The sequence below is a fragment of the Diabrotica virgifera genome, chromosome 8 (assembly GCF_917563875.1).
Source record: "Diabrotica virgifera virgifera chromosome 8, PGI_DIABVI_V3a".
In the NCBI taxonomy this organism is placed as follows: domain Eukaryota; kingdom Metazoa; phylum Arthropoda; class Insecta; order Coleoptera; family Chrysomelidae; genus Diabrotica; species Diabrotica virgifera.
Window position 1 is genome coordinate 223,225,132 of NC_065450.1, and position 23,720 is coordinate 223,248,851.

Genomic DNA, 23,720 nt, shown 5'->3' on the forward strand with positions numbered 1-23,720 from the left:
GTCTTCGAATGCATCTCCAAAGTGAGTTATTGACATAAGGTCTGATAAGGTAATTAATTTATGGGGAATTCAGTTTGTTAAACTGAACACACCAAAAACATATGGTTAGGGATACATTTCGTTTCGTAAAACCGTGCCCTTCTTACCATCTGTTTTGTATATTAAATGTGAATTTTATATGACCCATATTATTTCGTTTTGAGAAAAGTTATTAAAAATTAAAATTAGCAAAAATAGTAATTAAAGCGTGTCGCCACACACGTCAAATTTATTTGTGAGGGGGACATTTTGTAGACCAGTTTTGAACTAAATTACATCAACCCTCTAGCGGTGGCGGACACAACTCCCATAATCTTTAATGGAAAGGGGGGTTGAGTAATACCTCATTTTAAAGGTCGTTCAATCACCTTTTCAAAAATACCTGTTGCATATGACACCCAAATATAGATAAAAAAATAATAAAAATACTACTTGTAGAAAGGGTACTGTAATTTCTTAGTTATTGATTAACAAAATCTTCTACTGAATAATATGGTCTTTCAGATAGGTAGGCTTTTGCCATTTTACGGAATTTGGGGAAAGATGCTGCAGATTTAAGTTGTAGAGGGAGATGGTTGTAAAGTTTTTTTGCGGAATATAATATAGATTTCTTTACTAACTCAGAGGACGGGGTCGGTAAATAGACGTCAAAGGTAGAATTTCTCGTGAAGTAGTCATGATTAGGTCTTAGTGGAAAGACATGTATATGTTTACGAATTAAGCAAACAGTTTCTAAAATATACAAAGGCAAGGGTTAAAATTCCTTGATCTTTCAAGTAACTTCTGCAAAGTATTGTTCTTTTGAGGCCAAACAGATATCTTCAGAGGAAAATATTGTTCCTCTTACGAACAACCTTATATTAACATAGTTTTTTTGTTCTAGGTACCAAGAAAATGGAATACAAGACCAGACAATGGCATGAGAAGTGCTTCTGTTGTTGTGTATGCAAGGTACCAATCGGTACCCAGAGCTTCATCCCTCGTGAACAAGAAATCTACTGCGCCAAGTGTTATGAAGAAAAATTCGCAACTCGCTGCATCAAGTGCAACAAGGTATGTAATGTTTATCAGAAAATACAGCTAATTTATTATAATTTTACTTCTGTATTGTTTCCATTGCCTCTTTTTTGTTTTCATCTTTATTCTTTGTTTTATATACATATATTTCCTTGATATCTATTTGTTACCTATATATTTTTAACACAACTGCGTTCTCCACATTATTCCCTTACTGTCGTATGTTGGTTCTCCAGTTATTCCAGACTATTCACATAAAAAAAATGACAGGAACCCGGAACAAATCCAAAGAATGTTGTTCAAGATAGAGTTCGATAGATGGAGTTGGGAGAGGCATATGTCCAAAAATGGACGATAGTCGGCTAAGAAGAAGACGAATGGTTGTCCTGTAAATATAGTAGAGATTTTAGTGCCCTATAATAGTCCTGTCGCCAGGGGGGGTACAACGGCCTCGTTAATTCAGATGGACTTACCCAAATTTTTTTTATGTATTTTGACCCGTAGAACACGAATTTTTTGGGTAACAGTTGATCCGGATGTCGATAAGATTGTTATAGACCAAGAACTTGAGGAATCAAATAACAGCGATTTTTGGCAAAACAAAACAATATTTTGTATTTTTTGGGTCATTTTAAGCAAAAAATATTTCTACAAGTTTTTTAGTAGGATGCACAGTTTTCGAGATAAACGCGGTTGAACTTTCAAAAAATCGAAAAACTGCAATTTTTAAACCCGAATAACTTTTGATTAAAAAATAAAATAGCAATTCTGCTTAGCGCCTTTGAAAGTTCAAGTCAAATTATGTCGGTTTTGATTATTTGCATTGCTAAAAATTTATTGTGTTATTGCTAAACAAAGCTACAAACAACTAGTGCGTGAGTGATGTTTCTATGATTTCTCATTTAAAATCGAACGAGTAGGTAGAATAGGTACTAGTGCAATCAAGACTATTTCTACGTTACATGCGTTAAAACGCATGTAAAAGCACGGGAAACCCTACGTGTTTATAGCTTTGTTAAACAATAAAAAAATAAATTTTTACCAATGCAAATAATCAAAACCGATATAATTTGACTTAAACTTTCAAATGCGGTAAGCAGACTTGCTATTTTATTTTTTAATCAAAAGTTATTCGGGTTCAAAAATTGCAATTTTTCGATTTTTTTAAAGTTCAACCGCGTTTATCTCGAAAACTGTGCATCCTACGAAAAAACTTGTAGAAATATTTTTTACTTAAAATGGCCCAAAAAATACAAAATATTGTTTTGTTTTGCCAAAAATCGCTGTTATTTGATTCCTCAAGTTCTTGGTCTATAACAATCTTATCGACATCCGGATCAACTGTTACCCAAAAAATTCGTGTTCTACGGGTCAAAATACATAAAAAAAACTTGAGTAAGTCCATCTGAATTAACGAGGCCGTTGTACCCCCCCTGGCGACAGGACTATAAAGAACTCCTATCACATAAAGAACCTACCCTTCAAATCAAAACTGGTGAGGAACTGCAAAAGTCTCCTGAAACACCTGGCAAAAGATAATAAAGTGTCTTTAACATGGGTGCCGGATCATGAAGAGGTGCATGCGAATAATCGAGCAGATTTGTTGGCAAATCAAGGCTCGAGGAAAACCTTTGTAGGCCTAGAACCTTGTCGGGCTTCACTAAAGATGCTGCAGAAACAAGATTCAGAAGTGGCTGATAAGGAATCATCAAAAGAAATGAAGTGTCACTGTCACTCAAAAACAAATCCAAGACTAATAGTCGAGGAAATGAAGCATTTTGGCTCGCAATTTTTTCGTCCAGCATGGATTTACTTGAAATTTTCACAGAAGGTAGGGAATAGTCCAAGGATCACCCCCTAACTTGGGGTGGTTGCCACCCCATCTCGGGGGTGGGAATTTTTTATTACATTATAACCATGTAAATCGATGTAAAAAGTAATTCTAAGAAAAAATTGTTTTTTACATTTTCTTCGTAAAACTAATATTTTTCGAGTTATTCGCGCTTGAAAGTACAGTTTTTCGATGAAAAAATCGACTTTTTTAGAGGGTTTTTTGAGAATACCTCGAAAAATATGCATTTAATCAAAAAATCTGTAGATATCAAAATTGTATCTTTTAGTAACACAAACCAAATTCTTTTTCTGTAATATCTTTAAGAACAATACAAACCGAGATACGGCATGTTAAAATTTAGCTTTTTTCGTCAAATGCATAATTTGAAATATTCAAAGTAAAATAACGGAAAAGCTTTGAATTTTTCGAGGAAAACTTAATCTTAATAATCTTTTTTCAAGTATACAGTTAGCCCTTTCAAAAAATAATAATAAAAAGTTTTTAGCCTGAAAATTTAGCAATCAAAAAAAGGTCGGTACCTGCTTTTCGCTATGAAAAAATCAGTGAAAACAACCCCCTGACTACCCTCCTAATTAAAAATTGGTCTTCACCTTTCTATAATTCCTTTTATATTTGTATTATCAATACACCCAAAAAGTTTGACCTATTTAAAAGGCCTAATTTTAGAAAAATTGGAGTTTATAGAAAAATTAATTTTTTGGAATTTCCCATTTTTCACCTTTTACTTCAAATTATCTCCGAAAATACTGGAGATACGAAAAAATGATGAAGTACTAAATTGTAGCTTTTTTAATAACTAAAATTCCTTTGTGCATAGATTTTCTTTACAGTGAACAGTTTATATAGATATAGCTGTTTAAAACCTCTATTTACGAGCAAACAAACACCCCCTTATTTGAGCCTTTTAAACCCACCCTAATTAAAAACTAAGGGATCTTACGGAATTTAGTTTACACAGTCCTATAACTCTTCAAAAATCCTATAAAGTCATTTTTGAAAAAACCTTTTATCGCCAAAAATGAAGAAGCTATGTTTATAAAACGAATTTTTTTTTCGAAAAATTCGGATAGTCCGCTTATGGATAATTTTTAATGTATGTATAATACCACCGAACCGGTTCGTATACTGGAAGATTACTAAAAAAACTATTGGTATTTGTATTTGTACATATTTGTAAATTCGTATTTTTGTGTAAATAAATGTTTTTGTAATTCTTTTATTCTACTTATTTTTCTGTATAGATATATTAAAATATCTACTTATAAAAACTGTAATGTTATTAAGGGTGGTTTTTAAGGGTTGAAATATTATGGTATTATATCCTAAAGTATAAAACAATCATTATTTAACAAATCAAAAAAAAATTTACCCATATTGAGTTGTACCCCAATATAAGTTTACAATGTTTTTATATAATTTTTGACAATAAGGGGTAGTTTACACCCCTAAAAATATGCCCTTAAGCATGATATAGAATATGAAGTACAGGGTGAGATGATCCTAATCCCAAATTTTTTATGTAAATCGATGCAAGCCGAAATTATTATTTTAGGATAAGTAAATTTTTTATATATAGCTCCAACAAGGGTGGTTTTAAGGGTTGAAATATTATGATAGTATATCTTAAAGCATAAAACAATCATTATGTAGCTAATAAGAACCAAATGTTGACAATATTAAAGTTTAAAATGTTATTTTATAATTTTTTACAATTAGGGGTAGTTTTCACCCTTAAAAAACCAAAATCTAGAAAACTGGTTAAAAACCAAAAAACTAGAGGGTGTAATGAGCCTAAATCCAAATTTTTGTACAAGTCGATGCTGGACGAAAAAATTGCGAGGTTTTGCCATTTTTTCAGCTTCATTTCCTTGACTATAAGAAAATAATCAAGAATATTGGTAAAACACTCTCGAACACTTTGATGAACGTCAATCAACGAAAAATCAAAACGGTCAACGAAATGGTCAGTACCTTAGGGTTATTCTCCATTCTTCTGAGGACCTTCTCATTTGTGACTCTGTCAATCCACGGGATTTTAAATATATACTCCGATATAGACACATCTCAAATACTTCCAATGTTCCATCTCCATGTCCACGATTGAACACCATAAAAAAGGACAGAGAAGACGTAGTATCACAGCATTCTTATTTTTATATCAAAAGAGAGGTTGTGGCTCTTGCAGAAGAACCGTATCCTGTTGAAGGTGGATCTAGCTTTTCTAGCTTCTTTCTAATGATCATAAGCTTTGTCTTCTTTACCTCTTTATTGAGTCCATATTGTTGACTGCAATCCGTGATTTTGTGCCGTAAGGACTTGTAGGTCTTGTAGGTTGCCCGTAAATACTATGGTGTCATCTGCATATCTGATGTTGTTTACCCGGTACCCATTTCGTAGGATACCTTTTTTAGTTTCATGCAAAGCTTCGATAAATATTTTTTCCTAGTAGAGATTGAAGATTAGAGGAGACCAAATACAGCCTTGCCTCACTCCACACATGATCTTCACATATTCGGTGTGTTCACTCTGAGATTTGCGGTCTGATTCCATTAAAGGTTTCTAATTATGTTCAGATCTTGGTTGTTAATTCTTGCCTCTTTTAGTATTTGCACCATCTTTCTCGTAATCAACCATATACATGTGTATACGTCTCAGTTGACGTCTCTGCATCTCTGGAATACAGATTATTAGCAAGATATTATCTCTTTCAGTATATATAGGGATTCGTTAAAGACAATCGTAATAAAAGTCCGTGTGATGTTTAACAGTTTTAATTAATAAAATAGATAACTAGTAAATAGATAAAATAGAAAAATAGTTTCTGTCCTTGTGGGATCGGTACTCACCGGAGGGACCGCAGACGTTCGGAAACAATTAGCGTCTCTTTGCAAAGACAATGACGTCGACTTTGCAAAGTAACAAGACACTTACTCAACACACACACTACACATTACTCCCCTGACTTAGTGATAAGTTATACAATTACGTGGCTAGAATCAGAGAAAAAAAATAGATAACTAAACTATTGATACTATTAAATTGACGAAACGTAAAAGTCTTTGTGTAATTGCGACTAAAATTTTACGAGTTCTTGTTCTTACAAAAAGAAATGTATTTAGAGATAAGTAATTGCGTCTAAACAATATTATAACCGGCTTGTCATAATATAAGTACGTCTTAAAGCGTCTTTTTACGTCTTATCACCAAGAACACGACTGTCGCCGTTCTCATCTTAAAATCGACTGCCTTTCCTAAGCCCTACGCTAAAACCAATTCTCTTAAATACATCTAATCTCCCTTTTCCGTTTTGCCATGAGAACCAACCTATTAAAATTGAATCAAAGTATGTACCGACTTTTTCCAATAAACGAAAACCAATAAAATTAGTCAAGGCGGCTACTTATGTTTATCTTGCAACTCCGATTCCCGATCCCCAAGCTAATCCGCACATGTGTTCTTATGCGTGAGACTCTAATTTCGTTTTCGTAATAATAATTAAGAAAACTTATATATACAGGAGAATTTAAAATTAAGGTAAAATATTTACAATTCTACATATATTAATTCACATCTTCGTTTCCAGGTGATCACCAGTGGTGGGGTAACTTACAAGAACGAACCCTGGCATAGGGAATGCTTCACTTGCACCAACTGCCAACGCAGCTTAGCCGGTGAACGCTTCACGTCCCGCGACGACAAGCCTTACTGTGCCGAATGCTTCGGCGAACTCTTCGCCAAGCGCTGTACCGCTTGCAGAAAGCCCATCACCGGTATCGGCGGCACCAAGTTCATCTCTTTCGAGGAACGCCACTGGCACAACGATTGCTTCTTCTGCGCTTCCTGCAAGACCAGCTTGGTCGGACGCGGATTCATCACCGATCAGGACGACATCATCTGTCCGGATTGCGCCAAGACCAAACTTATGTAAATCCGTTGACAGGTGTCAACGAGATCGCGGCTGTCAACTGTCATCGATGCCATATTGTTGACAGCTGTCAACGAGGTTGTGAGGTTGGGAAATTTGACCTGTAGGTTGACAAAAATCTCAGAATACTAAATACTTTTATTTGTTTTAAATAATAAACGACATCAAATATTAAATAAAAGTAATTGTAATCATTTTGTATTTACAACGTATGGAAAATACATTCTTGTTCATGTGGGTCACATATCAATTGTTTAGGGAGAATATTGTAAAAAAAACGTACATATCAAAGTCAAAATCAATGATTTTGTCAACCTACTAACAGATTTTTGAGTGTTAAATCAAAAGATATGGATTTTTCTATTTAAATTACTGTGAATATTTTTTAAAGTAATGTCACACAAACACACACTATCGTACACTCTAGCGGCGAAATTGGGTACCATTTTTTAGTTGTAAAAAACAGTACTTAATTCCCCAAACACACACACAAATTCACGCACACATGACATTTTATAAACAGAAAAAATTAATGAAAAAATTTATTAAAAAAAAGGACAAATCAGGTACGACGGGTTAAATAACATAAACTAGCACATGTATTCTGTCTCTAAAGGACTTCAGGACATCTCCATTCATTATATTCCAACGAATTTCCTTGTCCAACGACATTTCTTTCTTCTGTTATCAAATTCGTACAGTTTTTGGCACCATATCATTGCGCATGACCTTAGTCATCTCAGCCTGTTCTTTTTTTTGCGAATAGGCTTGAAGTGCAAAGTTAAATGAGTCTTTGAAACGTCCTGCTGTAAAGGTCTTTATATGAGTACCGTTTTACCTGTATGTTCAGTAAGTATTAAATTTTTTAACCACAATTTTGAGGAGCAAGTCCAATTTTGAGTCAAGACCATAACCAACTAATTTTTACGCTATTGCTTATGATCTGTCGGTAAAAATGTTCACTTACCCCGTCGTACCTACAAATTTTATTTTATTTTTTTGAATATGTTTAACTTTTAAAGTTTTTGACAATTTAGTTATGTATCTATCGTTAATTTCTTATTTAGTTTATTGTCAGAGGTCTATTAATTTAGAATGCTTATTTATTTTTATTTTTTTACATTTCAAGACTACTACTACTAATTTTTAAATCGCTTCTAGCTTTTGAATTTTCGATGTATCACATAAGTTGGTTGAGCAATAAATCGATTGATGATGTAGCCATATTCTAAATAAGTAAAACATTGCCTTATTCTGATATCGTATAATAAGTGTTAATATATCAAATAAGAAAATCTGCGACTAATTCGACAAAACAATTCAACACCTTAAATCAAGCTGGCCGTTGCTGTTTATCGTAAACGATAAAAGGCCAAAATCGGTGCGCGTACGACAAACGTCAAAAATTGGCATGCCTGCGATTAACGTCAAGAATTGGCATGGCTGCGATAAACGTCAAGAATTGGCATGTCTGCGATAAACGTCAAAAATTGACTCGTCAGCGATAAACGTCAAAAATTGGTATGTCTGCGATAAACGGCAACGATCTGTAAAGGCTACACAGTTAAAAAATTATCGCTTAAAACGTAATCTAGTTTGCTTTTCTGTGTGGCGCAAACGAGCAAATTTAGTTGACTAGTTCTTGAATTTTTTTGTCGACGCAAATTGTTAGTGGGCGTTAATATATTTTATTTGTAATTTATGGAAACTTTTTAAGCGTTTGTTGTAGATAATATTTTATGTATACAGCTTTATAGCATTTACATACGATGGAAGAGCAATTTTGGTGCTATTTGAGTAGTTTAGAAATTTTGATTAATCCTTAAATGGTTGGAATCTTAATTTGGTTGTTGCATATTATTGTATTTATCATTGCTTGGATTTATATTAACGAAAAAATTGTTATCGATAATTTATTAGATGTTAACCAGTTTAATGTATATTTTAATCTTGTTTTAAGTACTTGTAACCAATGGGAATGTTGTGAAAAACATTTATTGTTATAAGAATCATTGAAAACATCAAGAGCTTTGCTTTTAGGGACATCTGTTATATTTTATTCTTTAATAAATTCTTTAAAAAACACTGTTTTTATTCTTATTTTTGGTACGGTTATAAATATGTTGATTTAGCTTACAGTTTGCAGTTGGCCAGGCAGTATTGCATGCGATAAAGATGACCTGGAATATATGGCATGCAACCTAAAGGAAATTTACGAAGATTGGGACTAACTATAACAACTATTGAAAACACCAATTATATGCATAGGAAATTAAACCTATTTAAACACCTAAATTGTAACCTATATAGTGAAGAGTGCGCGAAAAATCGGCAAAATAACGCAAAAGATGAAAAACACAATAAATATGTAAATTTTACGTTGTGAAATAAAAGGTGATTAAACTAGTTAGTGGAGAAGGGAAATTATCGTAAGAAACCTATAAATTTACATTGCAGTACATAATATTTCCACCTTTAGACTAGACGTTAGCTTATGAGCTAGTTGACTTCAGTCATAATTAAACGTCAGTCATAATTATAAATGACGTTTAGTAAAATATTTTAGTTGAGTTATTTTTATTACTAGTTTGATTTAAAATGGCTACTAATTAATGTTCTTTTTACTAATAGCATATGTCTTAATTTATTCAATCATTTGTTCTAACATGGGAAATTGATATATGTATAATGTTTTTCGATGACATACGTTTAATTATGACTAGTCAATTAGCCACGTATAAGAACTTTATCTCGTACTCATAGATATAATAACAAGTAGATTAGGCCAGGTCCGAAAAATAGCGTAACGCGGAGCAGTTCGGGTCGGTGGTCTATCTATCTCCCTCTACCGGCGCTTAGCTTTCTCTCTTTAGCATATGATGGCTGCCGCCTCTGTGTTTGTGTCGTTCCATTACTCCCACCTCTTGGTAGATACGCTCACACTCGCACGACAAACAAAGATAGCTAGACCACCGTACTTGATATTGGCGTTACACCCGATGCATTGAGTGGCATATAACTAGCCTGGTCTATGGTTAACATGTCTCTGACTATCTCATAACTAATGTTTTTCATCTTTTGCGATATTTTGCCGGTTCTTAGCGCGCTTATCACTGTATTTCATAGATAATAAGACTTGCCAGATTTAAGATCTGGTATTATCGAAGAATGTGGAAAATATTACAACAGATAACAAACACCGAAACACAAAGAAAGATGAAAAAATAAATACAGTCAACTCCCGTTTATTCGTGGAGTTGAGTGGCACGGTTGTCGCGGATACGAAAATCGCGGATAAGCCAAAACTTGAAGTCATACATAAATGCAAAAAATAAAAAGGTAGTTTCACCTAAAGCTTTAATTTACAATTTTCAATGTGTACCTAAATTTTTTCACTTTTTGAGAGTAGTCTGTGATGTCAATTGTTTCTGCTTCTTTGAGTGGAAAACATGTTTCTTTATTCTACATTGCACTTTATGCAGCAACAAGTTTTCAGCGAGTAGCGTCGTCCTGGTCTTCTAGGTATTCTAGAAGTAGACAAGGCAAAAACGGCGGGTTCGTTGGAAAAAATATTCTCATGAGATTTTTTTGCATAATCATATTTGTAATTCACCCCAGAATAAGGTTCCAAGAAGTCGCCCACGAGAAAAGTGGTCCAAATTTTTTTTAACAATTTTTTTTAATCAAATTGCAAAAATTATTATTTTTGGTCTGGACAATTTTTTTTTTAGGATTTTTAGACTATTCTGAAAAAAAAAGGTCTCTTGTAATTTTTCTCTAAAGTGGATGGTTTTCGAGTTATAAGCAATTTAAAATTTGAAAAACGCAAAAATGGCCATTTTAAGACTTAATAACTCTTAAAAATTATTATTATGAAAGTCAGAAAGTGACTAAATTAAAGTTTAAAGCCCCCCCTACATGATCCTGAAGAAATTTGTGTCATTAATTTATTACTAAGCTGTTATTTTCAATTATTAACAATAAGTCGTAATAGCGTATTGACGCGCCTGTAAATGTGAGTGCGAGTAAGACGCCCCATTGACTGCCGGAATGGCATCTCTCTCGCACTCACCATAGACGGCCGCCTAATACGTGCTGGCGCTCATTATTATTACTTAAAAATATCAGCATAGTAATAAAATTAAGACAAAAATTTCTTCAGGATCTTGTAGGGGGGGCTTTAAACTTTGATTTAGTCACTTTCTGATTTTCATAATAATAACTTTTAACCAATTTATTAAGCCTTGAAAATCGCCATTTTTCGTTTTTTTCAATTTTAAATTGTTTATAACTCGAAAACGATCAACTTTAGACAAAAATTACAAGAGACCTTTTTTGTTCAGAATGGTCCAAAAAACCTAACAAAAATTTGTACGGGCCAAAAATATTGATTTTTGCAATTTGATTAAAAAAATTGGACCACTTTTCACGTGGGCGACTTCTTGAACCTTGTCTCACGAATGTGATCATGTAAAAAAATCTCATGGGAATATTTTTTCTAACGAACCCGCCGTTTTTGCCTTGTCTAAAGTTCATTCACGTGACACAAGGCCGCTTTGCGAGTCACTTGTCCACCAGGTACAAGCTACTTTTTTTCATCACTTTCCTCGTTTTCTCCTCACCATTTTCTTATACAGATGCTAAAATCCTGGGTAGGTAGCGTCGCAGTCTAAATACTCTTGCAGGTTTCCTTCGGCCATATTCTTTCCCCGGGTTCATTAAACTTGTAGGGACAGGCAGTTCATTTTCATCTTCTACTAGCAGTTGTACTAGTTTGACATAATTATCGATATTTGGTAAAACAGTGTTTTCCATGAATTCACAATTGTTGAAAACTTTACAGACTACCACGCAGATGCGAATTCGTGGGACCGTGCAAGTTCGGCAAAGCGACCTCTATTTCTACGCTCTGTACTTTTATTCGCACTTTTAATTATATTGGCCAATTATATTAGTCCTGGTTGCTGGATAATTGTCAAGACCATAGTCCAAAAAAATAATAAGAAGAAAAAATAAGATGCAGGTTATGTTTAGCAAACGTAAACAATTGTATGTAGTAAATAAAATCAGTTATTAAAATGCAGTACTGCAAGCAAAATACAATTAATTAAATTTACCTTTATATAATAATTGCATATCATATCAATATTGTGGAGCAATATATAATTTTTCTGCGTCAATGACAGAAGGTATGAAATATACGTCAATTTGACAATTTCAATTGACAATATGAATTATTTAAGATAGATGCAATATTTCTCCGCGACTCGCGCACGGTCGTTTCTCGTTTCCCTTTCCAAGTACTTGCACACCGCGAATAGGTACAGGGTGATTGATTAGTAGGGTAAAGCTCCATAGCTCCGCTATAGTAATAGATAGCAATAAAAGTTAATAACAAAAATTTTAGCCACCTTTGAGCTTCACATTACAAAATTAGTTAGAATGTTACAGGGTGTTCGATAACACAGTGGCGGACCTAACTTTTGTTTTTTTAAATGGAACACCCTATATTTTATTTTAAATTCGAAATCCTGTTAACTTCTCCATCACAAAAATATAAAGGTTTGTTATGTTATACATGGTATTTACAAAGTTATAACCAATTTTATATGAAAATCGTAACAAGATCAACTCCCTGTATAAATAAGAATAAGCAAAACAACAATGGTTTATTAATGCCATATTTTTAACGTATTTCCAAAATTTTCAAGAATGGTCGATATTGCTAATTTTCTTTATATCAAATAAAGGTGAGTCAAAACGCAAGTACATTATTTTCTCAGTAATTTTAAATGAAACACCCCGTATTTTATATCACTATTGAAAAGTGCCATTACCGTACTTTAATTTTTAGATAACATTCCCTATGTCTAAATTTATTAGTTTTCGAGATATTTTTATTTTTCAATGGACCAGTAGCGTGGCCACAAAATCACCAGAATTTAATAAACTGGACTGATTTTTTTGGGGTTACGTTAATAATGAAGTTTATAAAATACCTCCAACAACAAGGGATGAAATGAAAAATAGAATACAAACTGTATTTCGATGTGTTAATTTACAAATGCTCCGTAGAGTAAGTAGCTCATTCAGTGATAGTTTTTATATAGGCGTACATAAATGTGTTAGGAGATAATTTTGTACACCTTATGTAATTAAATATTAAAAATATTTTATTAAAAGTAGCTTCTAATTTTTTCAAACATGTTTTTTTGCAAAATGTATTACTGATAAATTATGTTTCGTTCTTTATTTGTTACATTGTTACATTTACATACAAAAGTAGTGTTTAATGGTCTTCAAAAAATATTGTATTTTGTGTTTGTGTGTGTGTTTTTTTTTAATTTATTACTAATTTTCTTTGTTTATTTGTTGCATTTACATAAAAAGATAGTTTTTAATTGTTTCAAAAATGTTGCTTGTAGTGGTTGTGTTTTTGTTTGTAAAGTGTATTACTAATAAATTATTTTTATTTCTTTATTTGCTACAGTGTTACATTGATTACCGGATTGACAATCGGTAATCTTCAATTGTCAATTCAGTCATGGCTTACTTAAAATTTAGATAAATTTAAACACCTAAAATAATTTGCTCTGAAAAATGAAAATATCTCGAAAACTAATAAATTTGGGCATAGGGAATGTTATATAAAAATTAAAGTACGTTAATGTTACTTTTCAATAATGATTTTCAATAATGAAAAAATACAGGGTGTTCCATTTAACATTACTGAGAAAATAATGTACTTGCGTTTTGACTCCCCTGTATTTGATATAAAGAAAATTTGCAATATCGATAATTCTTAAAAATTTTGACAATAAATAAAAAAATATGGCATTAATAAACCATTGCTGTTGTGCTTATTTTTATTTATACAGGGAGTTGAACTTGTTACGATTTTCATATAAAATTGGTTATAACTTTGTAAATACCCTGTATAACATAACAAACCTTTATATTTTTGTGATGGAGAAGTTAACAGGATTTCGAATATAAAATAAAATATAGGGTGTTCCATTTAAAAAAAAAACATAAGTTTGGTCTGCCACTGTGTTATCGAACACCCTGTAACATTCTAACTAATTTTGTAATGTGAAGCTCAAAGGTGGCTAAAATTTTTGTTATTAACTTTTATTGCTATCTATTACTATAGCGGAGCTATTGAGCTTTACCCTACTAATCAATCACCCTGTATAGAGTCGAGAATAGTGAATGACTTCCAAAACTCTTAAATCATATTCTTTAATATTAGAAAAAGCTTTTACAGAGTTACAGATAATCCACCTCACGGATAAACCGCTCGCGGATAAACCGGAGTTAACCCAAAATTATGAAGGAAAGAAAAATGAGCTACTTTGGTCACATACATACCTACTAAGAAATGAAAAAAAAAATGAATTGATGCCATTGGTTATACAATGGAAAGTGGAAGGAAGAGGAGGACCGAGGAAACGATACATATCTGGTTGAAAAATTTTAAGCAGTGAAGTGGAAAAACAACAACAGGACTCTTCACAGCCGCTGCAGAATGAGTAAAATGGGCCATGATGCTCGCCGATGTCCTTAAAGGATGAGGCACACGAAGAAGAGTATAAATAAAACAAAAAAAGCAAACTGTGCCTCCGTTCGGATATCCGGCTGAGGACTGTTACACTATTACTGGTTAGAAAAATTATGAAAAGGCCTTGGAATCTTGGAAGTTTTGCAGGTAAGAGCATGGAGTTGATAGATGCGCTTAAAAGAAGAAGAGTATACATTATACATTGCTTACATTCAAGGTAGGAGGTGAGCTGAAAGTGAAGGAATAATAATTAACGGAAGAACTATTAAGAACGTAAGATGTGCAATAAGCCACAATTAAATTGAAAAAATAATTAAAACAAAATGTTGCTAAGTAAAAAAATTATTCTAATAATTTATTTAATCTGACTCATTTATATTGGCAATTCATCAGACGTGTATTATACATTTTAAAGTAGAAGACTTTAAAATGATATCGCCAATATTTATGAGTTGCGTTCCTGGGACGACTTGACTAAAAGATAGTTCATTAGATTACATGAAATCAATCCCAACTCAAGAATATCCGTCACAAAAAAATCATAGCATGTGATTTGTCTTTAAAAAAACAACCAAATGCAACGATGACAGTAAAATTCTCGTGTTAGAGATTCCATAGTAAATCACGACGGAAAACCAGGAAAAAACCTCGTGATACTATCCCGACATCGTAAGTATTTGGTCTTACATTTAATTTACTTTCAAAAAACTAATACCAAATTCTGACTATATTATGTTTAAATTATAAATAATATTAATAATACATAAATATACAATTAGTAATACTAAAATATAAAATTTGTACCAACTCGATATTTATTGACTTACTAATCGTGGTATTTTCTTTCTATTGACTTCCTCTTTCAGTATGGGTAACCACATCCTACTGATTTTCTCTTTTTATTATCTGATTCTTTCAGGACTATACTTGAATCTCTCCACTGAACTCTATGTTCATTATCCCATGCGTGTTGACATATTTGAGATCTATCAAATTCTCTATTTTTAATATAAGACTGATGTTCACTTATTCTAACGTTTAATGGTCTTGATGTTTCACCTAAATAAAATTGTTCGCATTCACAAGGTATTTTATAAATGCAATTCTTTGTTCTTTCTTGTTCATTATTTTCTTCAGTATCAGCTTTAGCCTCTGGTGTATTAACTGCTTTAGGAGCGTCGAAATCTATGTCGGCTTGCTCGTCTGGCGTGTGGGTGTTCAGCTTACTCACGCTAGGCGTTTTTTTATGTAAAGGATTCTCCCACAAGAAGACATCATCGCTCTTTCTTTTATCTTTCAACTCTACTTCTTTAGTTACAGTACTATTGTTTTCGTTTGCTGGAGATCCCGACAACCTGTCTACAAACTTGTCACTAAATACTTTTCTACCTAAATTTTCAAGTTCCAAGAAATATAATTTTTTCACAGAAATACGTGCTGCTAAACTCCTCTTATTGTTTGATTAAACGGTACTCAGTTGTTAGTTTTTTGTTATTTTAGCATAAAGAATATTACAGGAACCATTTTGCCCCATTCTCTCCTAATCATCCCTGTTGCTTCTCTCTTGTCTTCTCTGCTCCATCAATTCAGGACTTTTGTTGGTCATCCGTTGTTGTTCTTTTTGTCTTTCGATTCTTTTTAGTATGCTTTTCTAGTTATATTTTCTTTATAGAAATAAAACAGGGATATTTGATAAATAATTATTTTATTAGGTGCACTTTATCCCTAACCTATAGGAGTAAAATTGACGAAAAACAAAAACTAAGTAAAAAAATACCCTATAAAGTATGTACATTAAAAAATAAATAATACAGAAAAAATATCACAGTACTCTTCAACCAAAAACCTAATATTCTAACAATCTTCGTTCTTTTCTACCCTCTGCTGAGCGATACTGCGCTGCTTCATGTACCTCGCATACATCTGCCGAGCTTGATTCAAAACCCTGGTGACGTTGTGTTTCCTCACCATCTTGTCGAAATGCATCGCCATCTCGTTGTAGTCCATTGCTTTTCCCATGATATGGTCTCGGTGCTGCATGAGCAACGTGATGCACAAGAACATCAAAAACGGGTTCCCACCTCCGAATTCGTTGGGAGAGGGTAGAAGAGAAGAAGTTTTAACGCTTTCGGTGACCTCCTCGCAGGAATTGGTCATGGCAGGTACGGTTCCGTTGGAAGTAGGTAGCTCCGTGGTTAGTGGTTTCGAATCGACTTCATCTGTAGCCTCTTCAGGATCAGGTTTAGCCTCTGGTGTAGTAACTGCTTCAGGAGCGTCGAAATCTATGTCGGCTTGCTCGTCTGGCGTGTGGGTGTTCAGCTTACTCACGCTAGGCGTTTTTTGATGTAAAGGATTCTCCCACAAGAAGACATCATCGCTCTTTCTTTTATCTTTCAACTCTACTTCTTTAGTTACAGTACTATCGTTTTCGCTGGCTGGAGATTCCGACAATCTGTCTACAAACTTGTCACCAAATACTTTTCTATCTAAATTTTCTAGTTCCAAGAGATATAATTTTTTCGAAGAAATATGTGCTGCTACACTCCTCTTATTGTTTGATTAAGCGATACCCAGTTATTTCGTTTTCTGTTGTTTTAGCATAAAAAATATTACAGGAACCATTTTGCCCCATTCTCTCCTAATCCTCCCTGTTGCTTCTCTCTTGTCTTCTCTGCTCCATCAATTCATGACTTTTATTGATCATCCGTTGTTGTTATTTTTGTCTTTCAATTCTTCTTTGTATGTGTGAAAGGGCTCTCTGAAAGTTCTACCCGCTCTTAACAAACCCCCGAGATTCGAAATTAAATAAAAGACTTTATACTTCTATTTTATATAATCAGCTTTAAATCAAAAAGTTAACAGCCTGCAAAAATATTAAAGGGCTAAATATAAACAATGAATCTCTAATATTGATAATTCTAAAACCTCGCGTATAATTAAAATGTTTGTACCGTAACCCGGAATGTCAAACGTGCATTACAGTATCTTGTGGAACTTATATTTCTCCAACCACGACGCGACGGAATCAAAATTAGCTCTTTATAAAAATTTTAAGGCGCGCGGCGACGCGAAACCACGCACATCCAACCGATATCTCAAAACAGTTCTATTAAAATATTACCGGCCGACGCGGAATCATTTCCGATGCTCTTCATTCGGTATCTTGAAAAGTTCTCCAAATACAAAATCTTTCATGACACCCACTGGCCGAAATTCTCGGTACCTACACCAGGGTTAAAATATTCCCAGCGCATATTCGAAGGTTTTGCCGATTCAACAAAACAATGACGCAATAATTATTATCAAAACAAACAGATAAGTGGAAGAAGGTTGGCTCGTTGGCTGTGCCTATATTACAAAAATATTCGCTATTCGGCGCAATACACTTCTCAATAAACTAACGGTTTTGCATACAGGGTGCACACAAAAAAGCAACAATTAATACGATATTTAAATGGCTCGAACAGTATGATTTTCTAGTTATATTTTCTTTATAGAAATAAAACAGGGATATTTGATAAATAATTATTTTATTAGGTGCACTTTATCCCTAACCTATAGGAGTAAAATTGACGAAAAACAAAAACTAAGTAAAAAAATACCCTATAAAGTATGTACATTAAAAAATAAATAATACAGAAAAAATATCACAGTACTCTTCAACCAAAAACCTAACAATCTAACAATCTTCGTTCTTTTCTACCCTCTGCTGAGCGATACTGTGCTGCTTCATGTACCTCGCATACATCTGCCGAGCTTGATTCAAAACCCTGGTGACGTTGTGTTTCCTCACCATCTTGTCGAAATGCATCGCCATCTCGTTGTAGTCCATTGCTTTTCCCATGATATGGTCTCGGTGCTGCATGAGCAACGTGATGCACAAGAACATCAAAAACGGGTTCCCACCCCCGAATTCGTTGGGAGAGGGTAGAAGAGAAGAAGTTTTAACGCTTTCGGTGACCTCCTCGCAGGAATTGGTCATGGCAGGTACGGTTCCGTTGGAAGTAGGTAGCTCCGTGGTTAGTGGTTTCGAGTCGACTTCATCTGTAGCATCTTCAGGATCAGGTTGAGCCTCTGGTGTAGTAACTGCTTCAGGAGCGTCGAAATCTATGTCGGCTTGCTCGTCTGGCGTGTGGGTGTTCAGCTTACTCACGCTAGGCGTTTTTTGATGTAAAGGATTCTCCCACAAGAAGACATCGTCACTCTTTCTTTTATCTTTCAACTCTACTTCTTTAGTTACAGTACTATCGTTTTCGCTGGCTGGAGATTCCGATAATCTGTCTACAAACTTGTCACCAAATACTTTTCGATCTAAATTTTCGAGCTCTAAACGTAATTCTCTCGTTACTGAAGTGGTTAAGGGGAAGTACTCTTGTGAATCGTCTGGGCTGGTATCGTCGCCACTGTTGGAAGTTGAGGAATAATGTCTGGAGATACTTGAGCTCTCTGAATCGTCCAGACTGGATTTAGTGAGCATTATTTTTGGTTTTTCCGATGTTTCGAGCTTACTCACGGTACTTAAGTTGAGGAATTCGTTAAGATTTTTTACTAGGCGGCCCTAAAACACAAGAAAATAAAATTAGTCAAGAAAAGGCTCATCTAAAGTTTGTAACTACTATCAGTTAATTTTTTTAAACAAAAGCAATTACATAAACAATGGCCTAATACCGAAAGAAAAATAATAGACGGAGAGGCAGCGCCGAAAAATCTCTCTGAATTTACTAAAGCTAGTTTTTTCACAGTTGATTACCGTGATTGTGTAGAGAAACATACTGCGGTAGGTCAAGCGAAACGTAGAACAGGTGGTACTGACAGCTTGTCAAAGTTGCTTACCTGCGGAGGTAATTAAATCCATTTACTAAGGCTGAAAATCAGTGCCCACATTCTAAATTAAATATAAATAAAAGGTATTATAGTCGGTCAGCTGTATGACGGGACAGAGCCGGTCGGTCGGCCCCAATGAATGTACAGGGTTATTCACTATATTTTGACCCCCTTGTAAACTGCTTTATTTACAGAATTAGAAAAAAATGTACAATACAAAAGTTATTCGATTATTTAATTATGATTTTTTGACATATATACCGTACTAGTGACGTCATCCATCTGGGCGTGATGACGTAATCGACTATTTTTTTAAATGAGAATAGGGGTCGTGTGCTAGCTCATTTGAAAGGTTATTCAATTCTCTATGCAGTAATATAAACATTAAGATCATTATTTATACAGGGTGCCCAAAATTTTTTTTTGAATTATTAATTAAACAATTAATTTAATTAAATTTTTTTTGACACCCAGTATAAACAATCATATTAATGTTTATACTACTGAATAGGGAATTGAATAACCTTTCAAATGAGCTAGCACACGACCCCTATTCTCATTTAAAAAAATAGTCGATTACGTCATCACGCCCAGATGGATGACGTCCAATCATAATTTAAAAATTTAATAAGTTTTGTATTTTATATTTTTTTCTGATTCTGTAAATAAAGCAGTTTACAAGGGGGTCAAAATATAGTGAATAACCCTGTACATTCATTGCGGCCGACCGACCGGTTCTGTCCTGTCATACAGCTGACCGACTATAATAACTTTTATTTACATTCAATTTAGAATGTGTGTACTGATTTTCAGCCTTAGTAAATGGATTTAATTACCTTCGTAGGAAAGCAACTTTGATACCCTCTCAGTAACCCCTGTTCTACGTTTCGCTTGACCGACCGCAGTATGTTTGTCTACACAATCACAGTAATCAACTGTGAAATAACTAGCTTAAGTAAATTCAGAAAAAATTTTCAGCGCTGCCTCTTGGACTATAAATACATAAACAAATAAGCAAAGTGAAAGAAGAAAGAGAAAAAGAAAAAATGGCAAGAATAGGATACAAAAATTAGCAGTAGATAGTAGAGAATGGAGATAGAATGAAGAGAAGTGGAAGTTATACGAAATAAAAAAAGGGTAAGCTGCACAAGGGAGGTCAAAAGCTAACAAATAATGGCAGTTCAATGGGCACAGACCAACTGTGCATTTTGCCCATTGAACTGGCAAGTAGTTTAGCAAGTACCTAGTTTTTTTGAGCAGGGAAGCATGGTGCCCTTTAAGCATGTACTTAATTTAATCTTGTAACATCGACTGGTAGTCACCATATTTTCATAAAATTTAAAATGTAAACCATGTATTATGAAGTTATTACCACTTTAAATAGTGTGCTAGTTACAATTACTTAGCAGAATGCACTGAAGATGTTCTGAATTGGAACGAAAACGTTTAGCACGACATTTTATGAAGTTCGTTAATAAACAATTTTATACCAGTATACAACTTTTTACTTCTGTATGAGTTTTTTAAACTATGGTATACAACCAAGTATTGGGATTTTCCCATTGATTTTATTTTTGAAGTTATACTTTTTTAGGCGCGATTTCATTAAGGGTGAAATTTTATTAATCTGCGCGCATGCGCACACCGAAAGTATGGTATTCTTTTTCTCATGATCATCTTTCAGTGCGTCACAGTTTTTCGATTTCTCTCTAACGCATTAAATTGTATGTGACAGAAAAAAAGGCACGTCTGGGAATACTTCGGTAATTATTCTAGTTCGGTGATTATTCTAGTTGTCGATAGATGGCGCCATAATCAAAAAAGAATTATTTATTAAATAAAATAATAATATTATCAATATAATCTGTACAATTTATAAGACTATACAAATGAAAGAAAATACCATTTTATAAATGCAATAGACACAATTGATTTGGTTTTATTCCAAATTGAAAATAAAATTTGACAACTGTCAGATTTAAGTAAAATGTCACGTTAGAATAAATGTCATAAATGTGTATTATCACGGACTTACCTTTTTTTCTATAATTTGTGACGCACTGAAAAATGTTCATGAAAAGGAGAATATTAGTCGTTATACGGGCTCTGATTGGGTGTTGAAATGATCTGTCAATAATTGTTCAATATGTGAGGGCAGAAATAAACTCAAATTTATAATTATAGTGACTTTTTAAATAGTTTTGAAAAGCCGCAGGTACGTAATTCTAAATGTTTCAGTTGTATTCCAATAAAAAATTATCTTCATACCTATCTATTTGGAAAATGTAAAAAAATAAAGTTACCTATTAGTAGGCAATGCTTTAATTTACATAATCTGATTACGAACAAACTTTCTACAAATCTTCATCTAATATATCGTTTTCTTACTCTATATTTTGTTGTATTTTAATTCGACAAAAATCAAACTAATAATTTGATTAAATTCATATAAATAAACAAAATGTCAAAAAGTTTATAATGTAAACGTTTAGTTTGTGCATACTCCCACAGGACGTATATGCGAAGGTGGTGCAGTAAGAAATCGCTTCGACTTTCGTACGGCGCGATAGACGTGAAGTGGGTTCAAGCCCCAAGCAAGTTGTTATTTTTTTATTTTTTTTTTATAGATTTTATGATTGTAAGTATATTATTATATAATTTTTTTCAGAAAATACGTATTTAATTAAAATTTTTGGCAACAATTATTGTTCAGAAATCATTTGTGGCATTTTTCAATGTGTTTGTGTGTGTTTTATTCTTTAATTTTTTTAATTTTTGGTATTGTTTTAATAAAAAATTTTGGAAAGTAGTAGAGAAACTGTTTAAAGTATATTGATTTCGTTGAAATCATATAATAGAAGTATAACTTCTTACGTGCGCACAAAGTACACACATTCTTTTTTAATTCATTTACTCTTTTGTATGAGTATTAATGAATCTTTCTTGTTGGAACTTTCACCACGCTGAGCAGATGAGTTGTGAATTATTTAAACTTCTCTCATCTTAATTTCCTCGGCATCCTGTATGATTTATAAATTTTGAAAATCTCAGGAAGTGTAACCAAAGAAAGTATTCCACCTGTTGTCAATTGGGTGGTATGGGAACGATATTTATTGTTGTTTTCTGTGCTACTTCGATTGATACCTTACTTTGTTTTTCGGTAAATGGCTCTAGTTCATCCGTGACATTTCTTTCTTTGCAATACGGAAAGGCCCAAAGTGTGATGCCAGGGGAAATAGGAGAGAAGAGGATGTGGGACTACTGATGAGGGAGAAAAGACCTCCGAAACCGGTATAGACTCTTCGTGCACTCTCCGATTTAACCAGAGCATTATGCAGCTGCTGCATTTTCGTGTTGCAAAGAAATTGAAAATGTTTATACATTTTTTGAAAAAAGATATATTTTTTGTACTCTCTAAGAGTTAAATATTAATAGGTTCGTTCCAAGACGACACATTTGTACGATCCCTTGAACCGCCACGAAATCGAGTGGACTGTTTTAATGCGCAGAATCGCCCTTGAACGGTTTTCTTTCGATCCCGAACCGATTACCGGTACGTAACCCTCTTGGAACGGATTTGTGTACCATTTCAATGCATTTCAAGTTCGGGTTGCGCCTGAACCATTTTCAGTACGATTACCGCAGTACCACTAGTAGTTTGCTAGATGGTTAGAAATTATCATTTCTAACATGTTCATTAAACATAACTTCAACTTCAAAATCTTCCTCAGAATCGATATCTGACATAAAATCGCTGTCTTCTATGAAAAAAAAATAATAAATTATCCATATTTTTAAGATTAATTTAAAAAAAAAAGAATTAATAATTATTTAAACGAAAATTAAGATTCACAGGTACTAATAGCGTGGATTTTGGATTATTCTATTATTGAATCATCGGCTGATCTCATAGCAGTGACCAGTAAAAATTAAAACAATCATAACTGCGCAAGTCAGTACAAATAGTTTCTGCTTGAAGGCATGTATCAAAAGGACCGTTCAGTTACCGATTTCGAAGCGGTACATGGATCGCTTGGAACAACATAATGTACGATACGAATCATCGTTCATGTTCGCTTGGAACGCATTTTTTATAATGCGCATGACGAGGGCAGTACGAAGGACGGTTTTCATGTCACTTGGAACGGGCCTAATATGTAAAAAGTTTTATATTAATTTTTAATAAAGGTTCAAGGTTCTGAGAAAAAAATTCTTGAAAAAATAATTATTTTTGGTCTTCTAAAGTGTACTACACATAGTTTCAAAAGTTATGCATCACCCCTCGCATTCACGATATTTACGCTTTTATAAATCCGTATCTTTATCACATCTTTAATGGACCTTTTTTTTATAAAAAATAGACCATTTTTGGGTTTTTATTTTATTGGATTACCCATTCACTTGACCTGGCTTTGTCAAGGTGTAAACATTTGAAAAATTTATTCTGGTGAAATTTTCGAAAACGTGATTAAAAATGAATCGTACTTTAATTTATGAGT

General features: G+C 33.5%; 3 protein-coding genes across 8 annotated transcripts in view; 1 reads left to right on the top strand and 2 right to left on the bottom strand.

Annotated features, from left to right (window-relative positions):
• The window catches only part of LOC114342178 (four and a half LIM domains protein 2), a 485,196-nt gene extending 476,275 nt beyond the window's left edge, over positions 1–8,921 (top strand). For all 6 annotated transcript variants that reach the window (XM_050657502.1, XM_028292970.2, XM_050657504.1 and 3 more), the window contains 2 exons: positions 923–1,092; positions 6,495–8,921. In XM_050657502.1, the coding sequence (XP_050513459.1) occupies positions 923–1,092; positions 6,495–6,839 (515 nt within the window). In that variant the 3' untranslated portion in view covers positions 6,840–8,921. The remainder of the gene's footprint in view (positions 1–922; positions 1,093–6,494) is intronic.
• Positions 8,922–16,085: 7,164 nt separating this feature from the next.
• On the bottom strand, positions 16,086–17,019 carry LOC114342169 (TBC1 domain family member 25-like). Its single transcript, XM_028292958.1, has 2 exons — positions 17,011–17,019; positions 16,086–16,944 (listed from the first exon to the last, which is right to left on the bottom strand). Exons 1-2 carry the CDS (start codon positions 17,017–17,019, stop codon positions 16,252–16,254), a joined length of 702 nt encoding a protein of 233 aa, XP_028148759.1. The 3' UTR covers positions 16,086–16,251.
• An 891-nt stretch (positions 17,020–17,910) lies between these two features.
• The window catches only part of LOC114341711 (TBC1 domain family member 25), a 43,512-nt gene continuing 37,702 nt past the window's right edge, over positions 17,911–23,720 (bottom strand). The window contains exon 8 of the mRNA XM_028292522.2: positions 17,911–18,955. Within this exon, the coding sequence (XP_028148323.2) occupies positions 18,077–18,955 (879 nt within the window). The 3' untranslated portion in view covers positions 17,911–18,076. The remainder of the gene's footprint in view (positions 18,956–23,720) is intronic.